Genomic DNA, 9,907 nt, shown 5'->3' on the forward strand with positions numbered 1-9,907 from the left:
AGACGTATATCTTATTTGGGTCATCCATGAAAAAAATATTACTTTTTATACTAAGAGCATTACTTTTACCCGTCTTACAGATAAAAATTCGTGAGACCGTCTCACAAGAGACTTACTCTAAATTAAAATAAATTCACATAAAAATTTAATCATAACTTGGATTATATATGCAATAATTTCCCCGATTTGGTAAACGATTGAAACATGACGTTTTGTCTATCGCAAAGTTTAAAATATTTGAGTTATACAATTATCACAATCCATAAATTTTTTTATAAAATGATAACTCATTGTTTTATAAAATAAACAGACCACTTCCACAAAAATAATCAAAGTATTAATTTGGGATTATTTTCGGTGTAAATATATTAATACTATAATTTAGTGGGTACTTAATCTTCGTTAAATCCAGGTGTTCTCAATTATGAGCATCCATGCACATGCATGGAGGTGCATTAATCAAATTTCAAAGAACATGCACAATCAGAAATTAACGGCAACAGGATTATATCTTTCTATTTATTTATAATAATATGGAACTTGGTTGGAATCATTCTTCAAGAAATAAAAATAATTCGGCTGCAAAATCAAATAGATAAATATTTACGCATACATGATCAATAATATGCGTACTTCTTCTTTATCTTATAAAATAAAACTTCGAGGTTGAAAATAATGACAAATATATTCATCTTTAATAGTAAACAATAACTTTCCTCTATAAATAAAATCCAAAATGTAAAATTACATCTCAAATATATTTCTGTGGTTAAAAATTTAGGTCTTTTAATCCTTCGTACCATATAATGAGAACATCTTTTCATTTAAACTAAACTTCATTTTGTATTTTCACGAACATATACAGTAATCATTTATCATTCTATGTTACACCTGGAGTATTTATCCATTTATGAGTTTTTGGATGATCAACATATATATTGACTTCTATAAACATACGAGAGACTCACATGATCTAATGATATTAGAAAAAGAGAAAAACATTTATCCGTGACTAACCAACCCAGTAATGAAACTCTATTTTATGCCAAAAATAGGATCTGATATTATGTAATGACCGTTCAGTTCTATGCATAGATGGAAACATGCTGATTGATCCATAGAGAAAGAGACGTACAGGACGCACGACCAATTTTCCAAAATAATATTTTTTTACGCAAATATACATAAAACAGATGCATATTTTTCGGAATTTAAAAAGAAAACATATATATTCTCGAGCTGTTGGAAGATAAATTATTCGAGCGAGCGGCTAATTAAAATATTGGGGAAGGTGGATGAAATCACATGGACATGTTGTATAATTGGGACGCGACTTTCCGAGAACAATGCCGAGAGTCAACGTTCTTATTTAGATTGAAAGAGGCTTCAAAATAACCTAAGATATGTTTTAGATAATCATTTGGTCGGCTGAAATTAATGTCTATTTAAATACAGTAAATAATGGTATATATGAGCAGACTGGAATGTACAGTAATATAGATTATGCCACTGAGATATCATTTTTATTTTGTCTAGCAGCTTCATAGCTGGAAAGATGGATTATATATATTTTAAATCGAGATTTCCCCTACAAAAACCCCGATAGTTTACTTTATGCCATCAAAATGCAATATGACAGATCATTACTATGACAGTTCACGTAAATTAATATTGAAATTGAAATTAAAATACTAAATGTATATGATGATCGACAATTTGCATGATTCTCTTCAGAACTCCGGTTTTATTAAATCCGTCGCTAAAACAATGTTTTTTTTTGTAACGTCCAGTTATTACTCCCTCTTAAATTTTTGTATCGAGTTTTATATATGTTGAATTTCTCTACTGAGGTATAATCGTTCTCATTCGTCTTAAATTTTTCTACGGAGTCTTAAATATATTGAATTTTCTTACTCGGGTTTTTGGCTCGTTCACTCCATTCCAATGAAAGAACTGCAGTTCAACTTAGAATGTCCCAGATGGGATCATCCTGTGTTATTTCAAATTATAGAAAGCCCCTATATAAAAAACAAGTATCAATTTTACGAAACTGAATTAAGGCAACAAAATTGACTGTAAAAACATCTTAAGCCAATGGCTTTATTACGAGGGGGATCCTAGAGTGGAATTTTTCAGAGCCAGCCTTGTACTCCTATTTAAATCAAATCCAAAATAATTGTTAACGAATTTCCAATCATCAGGTTCTCGAAGCTCGATTGATTGATGATGTTTGCGGAGCTGGGAGGAGAGGACACAGGAATCTTGCTCTTTCCAATTCTTTAACATTGTCAAAATCTCTTCGATTCTGTTTCCTTTTACACGGTGCCACTTGAAGAAGCAGCGCCCTGTTTACTAGAACCTCCAGACTTCGAGGTTCCCACTATGTCTCTGTGATCTTGGTGACGAAAACCGGCTTCCTCATCAAAACGTTTGCTATGCTCAATCTCCTCGTCAGCAACCTCTGCGCTGTTTTGATCTGTTTTATCACCCCTGCATTTGATTATATCATGAAACAATGAAATCATTAATATATTGATGTATTAACAAAGTTACAAAGACTCGGAGAAGTCTATAGCATCACCATCAATTTGGTGTCCAGATAAGTTACATTGTATCAGTTGCTGAATTCTTAAATTTGTCGAAAGATGCTTCTTTCAGAAATTTATGAAGCTCCCAACACAATGAGGGCAATGGAAATTATTGCAGTATAGCACCAAGTCAAATTTTTTTATTTTATTCGTAAATGCTACATTAGTAAAAAATTCTCATTGGTGCAGGCTTATTTGAAGCAATCCCACAGTCCTTAGCGTCTACCCTGGGGCCACGAGCCTGCGTAACCAAGAATCTATACAACAGGCTGACAACTACACAATATACCTCAACTTGATTAAAATGATTAACTGATATTACTAGAGTGATTCGTGGATGAATCTACAAACCCCATAACAGTCTACCTAAAATCCAACATGGAATAGAGTACAACTCTTGGGCTGTTTCTTAGATCTTAAAAGCAAACGACCTACACTGTGAGTGAAGCCTCCAGTCAAAGTGAATACTTTTTTTTTTGAACTTCAGCTATCTACTAATTAAAGAAATTTGCGGGGAAAATAAAAGAATAAAAATTTGCATACCACGAATAAACGACGAGCCCAAACGCAACAGCAGCAAAGGCTACATAGTACATCCAATCCACCTGGAGAATATTGAAATATTGCATCCTCGGTATATAAACAGAAAAGGAAAAAAAACTAACTTAAATATTATTTTCATTTGCATTTGCTGTTTTTCCGGACCTTTTCCTTGTATGCAAACATTCGTATCAAAACCGCCCACATATCTGAGGTGAGCAAAGATAGATTTAGCATCGTAGCTCCACTGATCTGCATGAGAAGTTGGGGGGAAAAAGGGATTTATCAATTGAGCCAGAAATTTAATATCTCGTATAAGAGAGAAAAAAAAATGAAGCATCTTGAATACCAATGACTTCTCTATATACAGAAAATATGAACCTTTTGTTACTCGGCCTTTTATCCCAATATAGATATAGATACTCCAATGCAGTTTAACCTCTTCTTTTTTTATAATGACTCTCACAAATTCTTGGGAGTAGGGGTTTATTTGTATGTGTAAATATAAAAGGTGAATCACAAAATATTTCTTCTACTTTACGATATTCTCCTATACCATCATCTGCCATTTTTGCAGGAAAGATTTATGGCAAGTGGTAGAGAAAGGAAGCAGATTACTTCCCAGAATGAGAATAATATGCTAAACAAAGGTTGTTAATACATCTATATAAAAGTAGTTATTCGAGAATCCAGAAAAATCTCCACTGTCATGCCGCCTTTATTGCATTTTAAGATTCAACATCAATTATGGGTTTTAAGACAGTTTCTACTTCATGTGACAGATAAAACTTTATCTATGACATTCAAAAAGAATTTCTATCGGAGACTGATTTCATTATTTGTGTCTTTAAGACTAAAATGCCGAACACCAATATAAAGCACAATTAGGCTCAAGAATTAATAGGATACCTTCAGCAAGATGGGGACTCCAGAGTAAAACAGAAACATGGCCAAAGAAAATCCAGCAAAAGGAACAGTCTGTAACAAAAATTAGCAAGGATGTCAAATCAAGATCAAACCAGTCCAGTGCACTTTGTAATAAATCAATAACATAGTGTTACTTGAGATCCAGAAAAGCACTTTGAGCATTCCACAAGCATGAGACTGTACTTATAACACAGTGCATGGGATTTTAAGAAATCAGCTTCGAGAAAATGTAGAAAGGATTACAGCTGCATGGATTTAAACTATTTATCGTCCAGTTTAGTGAGCATGAAAATAGCTTTTACCACCACAAAAAAATTCACAAAGAACGTAGTTTTGATCTATCCTCGTACATACACCAAGAATATTGAAATACACTAATAAGCTATGAACACAGATAAATGCAACATAATAACTTGGATGACATATATTATGCCTCAGAAGAAATGTACAAAATCTCTGACCCTCGTATTTTAGTGTTGAAAGGCATATGTGAATGCTTCAAACCAAGATTACATTGGAATATATGAAATTGGGAAAAACACAGGCAAGGAGTGACAAAGAAATTCTGATCGTGGGGCTACACAGGGCAACTCAATGGAATTGGAGGAAGGGGCGAACTAGATAAATTTTCAAAAATACACATAAAAACTAACATTTTTTTCCCTCAATGGGGGTACCTCCCCAATTAAATCAGTGGTCATAAGCTTATCATAATGCTAATATGGACTGCAAATTTCCCACGTACAAAAAGACCAGGAAATTTGCACTACAACACAAAATAATAAGGAGGGAACCTACATCCTCGTTAGTATATTTGTTACACAAACAAGAAATATGGCAAGGAGGAAGATAAAGTAAATGGGTGGGTGAGAGAAAGTGAGGAAGAGAACAAGAGACATACCGCCCCAGCTGACCAGTGAATGGATTTGAGTTCATTCCGTTCAAGTATGCTTCTGTACACTTGGTTAAAGATAACAATATGATAAGCTAAACTGTGTTCATCATGACAACCCATAATATGAAAAATAACTACAAAGCATACAGAATAGGATACATCTGTATAGCACTGATAATGGCACCAAAGGTTCCTAAAAAGGCCATAAGTTCAACCCTATCAGCACTCTTAACGAAAAACTCCTGCATAGACCAAAAACACAATGATTCATTAATCTTCAAATCTTAAAAGTACAAGAATACCAAAAAAGATTGATCTGAAGCCATCTTTTTAAAATAGAAGGCGTCGAGCCACAAAATATCACTAAGGGCGGCAAAAATGATTATCATTGAACTAGAAATTTAAGACTATTGGCAGGTAGTTCGAAAATGTTGAAAGGGGAGGAAGGCTGGGGGTGATCAATATTAAAAGAAATTATGAAAAAAGAAAGAAAAACGAAGGAAAAAGGAGAAATGAAAAGTCCAAGGAACAAATTAAGGATAAAACTAAGCACATGAAACACAACAAAATCACAAGTGGTGGAGAAAGTAAATACAGAAGCTAGAGGTTGTGTGAGTAATTGAGTAATTTAAAGAAACTGGAATTAGGAGCAGCAAATAAAATCGTGTCTAATAAACAGAAAAAGAAACTTGAATTATACATCATGTGATGCAGGCAAAATTTTCCAACAATGGAGATTCACATTCCAGACATGAAGTTCAAATTTAAAAATTCTAAGCAGCAATATTCAAAAGCGACCTACCTCGCTGACGTTGCTAACACCATAAAGTGTGGCCCCGGCAATCACAAGCAGATCACCTTTTATTGGGTTGCTACCACCTATAACGATGATAATGATAGCGTCATAAATTATGGTTAAAAAAATTATAGCATCAGAAACTGAAAATGATAAAAAAACATGAAAGAAAAGAAGAAAAGTGTGTCATTGAAGCCGTGATTACTAGATTACGGGGTTCCACTGTCTTCGTATTAATAAAACTGAATGAATTTGGTAAGAGTGGCTAGGTTGACGAGAAGGAAATAGTAAAATCGTTCAAGTACAGCTCCAAAGGAGTTAGATTAAATAAAAATAACTGTGGTAAGTGGTAACTGTTAACTGGTGCACACTGAAAAAATTTTCTTACTAGCTCTGTCTGCAGAATGAACGTCTGAGAAGACAACAATTACAAGGCCAGCAACACAAACGACTACACCAGCAAACTTTTTAAATTCATACTTAGTCTTCAAAAAGAACCAGGTAAGAAACAGCACACATGGTATTGTCCAACAATCCAGGAGCATGACACTCGTAATTGATGTGTACTGGTATGCCTTCACAACTGTTATGCCAAAATGATATTAGCTTCTGTAATCTCACACAATCAGACACATAAAAAATGTCAGTTTCCTTTATATTTACATTCTGCTTTGCATTATTTCTCTGCAAACAACTGTTTCCAGAAAATTAGATTAAAGCATACACTTGAGAGTAAATATCATGAGTTGCAGTATACAGTGTAAAATGTATGCCTTGGTCTGATCTGGTCCAGTCCAATGTATAATGATTCTTGTGATAAATTAAAGCTTTTGAAGCTTTGTGATGTACAATGTGATGAAGACGCACTTCCTCCTACTATCATGTTTTATGAGGAAATTGCATTTTGTAGCTAAAAAAGTTTACAATATAGAATCCTGCAATCACTATTTATAAGTTGGTAGATATTCTCGGAATAGCTAACAACTCCCTCAAACAAAACCACATAAGATAAAGCATACATGAAACTTATGATTTTGCGGGCATCAAAAAAATAAAAGTAAAATTTACAAAAAAATAATCAAAAATAAAATCACACTATATATTAAAAAAAAACTACAGGATGTTATAGATTAATCAGAGAATCTTCAAAACAAAATCATGCTTTAAGCTTACAATAAAAATAAACAAAATGAATCATAAAATATATATAAAAAAATAGCTACAGGCCTACAGTCAGATGATGTTACAGATTAATCAAAGAATCACAAAAAACGTATATCACTTGCTGGGTTCCCACAATAAACCCAACATAGCTTCGAGTGGTAACTATTGATAATTAATAACCAGTATAATTTTTCTGAAAATATAAAACAGATGTCGAAAATATTCACATACTATACATTTACGCTATATATTGAGCAAAGAATACTAAAGTGGAATTTTTTATATTCAAATTATATATTATCTATTATTATCATACAATAATGATCAGGATATAAATTAATACAATAGAGATTATTATAACTTTATTTTATCATTATTCAAATAAATTAGTCAAAAATTATAATTTATTATGCATACATACGAACTGATACGACAAATTGTACTAAAGATATACTATTTTTTAAAATACATTTTACCATATACATGCTTCTTATGTGCATTTTTAACTAGTCAGAAAATTTTAAAGATCCCTGGCTAATCATAAAATTGGACGAATGGTTCCAGGTAGTTACTCGAACACCCTTTCACCCTTTGGATCCTCAGCTAGCAGGATAATAAGGCATTAACATGAAGCACTATAAATTAACTATCCGTCATCATTGATGGTCTAACATAAAGTTTATAGGACTCATTAGGCATATAGTTAGTATAAACTTACCAAGAAAATTAGCTTCCACATCAACCAATCCAAGCGCAAGGTAGTAATACCATTTGGCCTGCTTACAGAGAAAAAAACGCATAGGGAATATTTATAATGGCAAAAACTCATCCCTTAAATCACTTGCAATATCCAAAAATTATGCAGGAGAAGACAATCAAGGATGCTAAAATCAAGCATCCCACACACGATATACTCAACGAAGCAACAAAACAATACCATATATGAGAGAGATGATATCCAATGCATAAAGACTCGAGCTTTGTTTTTATCATCTAGAAAAATGCTGTGTAGTTTATAAGCAAGCATCAAAACAATACCATAGATGAGAAACATAATATTCAATGAATAAAGACTCAGGCTTTGTTTTTGTCATCTACAAAAATGCTGTGTAATGTATAATCAACTCAAGTTTTGATACGCAGTCGAAGTTAAGCTGTTTGTTCCGGAACATCTGAATTTCTTGGTGAGACTCAACAATAAAATTCAAAGTGAAAGCTACAAGCTTACCTTGAGAGGTTGCCTTCTGTAGAGCATAGTGCCACCGTATATCAATGCCAAGAGTACATAATTCAAGAAAGACTGCGACGTGGGTGCATTAATACCTGCATTCGGAGACCAAACAAATGTTTCACGTTACATTGATGAAATATGCCGTAAATACAAAGACCCTTGTTCCAGAGCCTCTATGTTTAACCAGAGTTGCTGGAATGGATGTAGGTTAAGCCATAACCTGGTCATCTATTTTTTTAAAAAAATAACATATTTACATAATATTTTTTCGTTAGCAGGAAAAAGTGACTGCTTTCCCCAGGAAGCGTACAAAACAAAACTGTTATTCTAACAATGACCATAGGTATACAGAAGAGGCAGAAACATAGTTTCTACTAGATAACAGTTAACTGCAGACTCAACTCAAGCCCATAAAAATAAATAACATACTTTTTTAAGAAAAAGAAATCAATGTCTTGATCGTGAATTTGAAACTAACAAAAAGAAAACAAAAACCTTTTTTGGCGAGTTCAGAAGATGCAAATCCAGTTGAAGTGACGAGAAGAGAGAGAAATTGTCCCAAGGCAAGACCCAACAATGTATTCTTCGTCCAAACATCCTTCCAATTCACCATAATTACTCAGTTTACGTGGGAACACAATGATTATTCACCAAATTTAGGGGGGGAAAACTAGATCAAACGCAACAGAAGCTCAAAGGGTTCCCTTTCAAAAAGAAAAGGAAATTCAGATATAAAAGGGACCAAATCCTATATTGATCCTTGAAAAATTTATTCATTCACTCATGAATTAAAATCAATGGTGTTTACAACACGGATTTTATGTATTGGAGTCGACGTGATTATGGAATAGTGAGTCCCAAGGAACGGCTGTGACAAATTCCCAGCCGCCCAGTGACTCTTGCCAATCACAATTCTGTTTCGTCGAGTTGAGATTGATATATATATATATATATATATATATATATATATATATATATATATATATATTTATTCACCACTTTATCGGAGGCTTTTAGGTTAATTTTGCTGCGGTTTCGATTTATCAAATCAAAAATAATATATTTATTCACCACTTTATGGGGGGCTTTTAGGTTTATTTTGCTGCGGGTTCGATTTATCAAATCAAAAAAGTTTTTCGAGTTGTAGGGGTCAACAATGCTTTATATATATTCGTTGAAATAAATATATTTTAAGAAAATTTAAAAAATGTATCAAACTTTAAAATATAAATATAATGTAAATTGGTTTAAAATAATTTGACTGTATTATTAATCAATTTTGTGAGATAACTATTTTACTTGATCATATTCATGAACAAATATATGTTTTTTATGTCAAAATTATTATTTTATCTTTAGATATAAATCGAGTTGATATATCTTGCGATTATAGATAAGTGAAACTATCTCATATAAAATATATCTGTTATCTGTAAGTTTATTGTTATCATTAGTATGGTGATTAATTTAAGTTGTTTAAGGAAAATATGATTATTTTATCTAACAAATGACCTCAAATATTTTTGGTTAATATCTTTTTAAAAGAATAATATAATAATTAGATTATTAGTATGTCTCTTGTGAGACATTTTTATGTATCTGTATCAGCTCTGCATGTATGTATAATAATAAGTAGTACTTTTTGCATAAAAAAAAATATTTTTTTATGGATGACCCAAATAAGATATATGTCTTACAAAACTGACTCGTGAAAACAACTCACAAAAGTTTTTTTTGTTAAATTATGCTATTGGAAATGACAAAAA

General features: G+C 32.4%; 1 protein-coding gene across 1 annotated transcript; it reads right to left on the reverse strand.

Annotated features, from left to right (window-relative positions):
* Nucleotides 1-1,959: 1,959 nt before the first annotated feature.
* LOC140835111 (uncharacterized) lies at nt 1,960-9,067 on the reverse strand. The gene is made up of 11 exons (XM_073200483.1): nt 8,637-9,067; nt 8,139-8,233; nt 7,629-7,686; nt 6,135-6,329; nt 5,753-5,829; nt 5,110-5,192; nt 4,957-5,008; nt 4,038-4,106; nt 3,294-3,380; nt 3,132-3,193; nt 1,960-2,490 (listed from the first exon to the last, which is right to left on the reverse strand). Exons 1-11 carry the CDS (start codon nt 8,752-8,754, stop codon nt 2,316-2,318), a joined length of 1,071 nt encoding a protein of 356 aa, XP_073056584.1. The 5' UTR covers nt 8,755-9,067; the 3' UTR covers nt 1,960-2,315.
* Nucleotides 9,068-9,907: the final 840 nt, after the last annotated feature.

Source organism: Primulina eburnea, chromosome 6, assembly GCF_022965805.1.
Source record: "Primulina eburnea isolate SZY01 chromosome 6, ASM2296580v1, whole genome shotgun sequence".
Taxonomy (NCBI): Eukaryota; Viridiplantae; Streptophyta; class Magnoliopsida; order Lamiales; family Gesneriaceae; genus Primulina; species Primulina eburnea.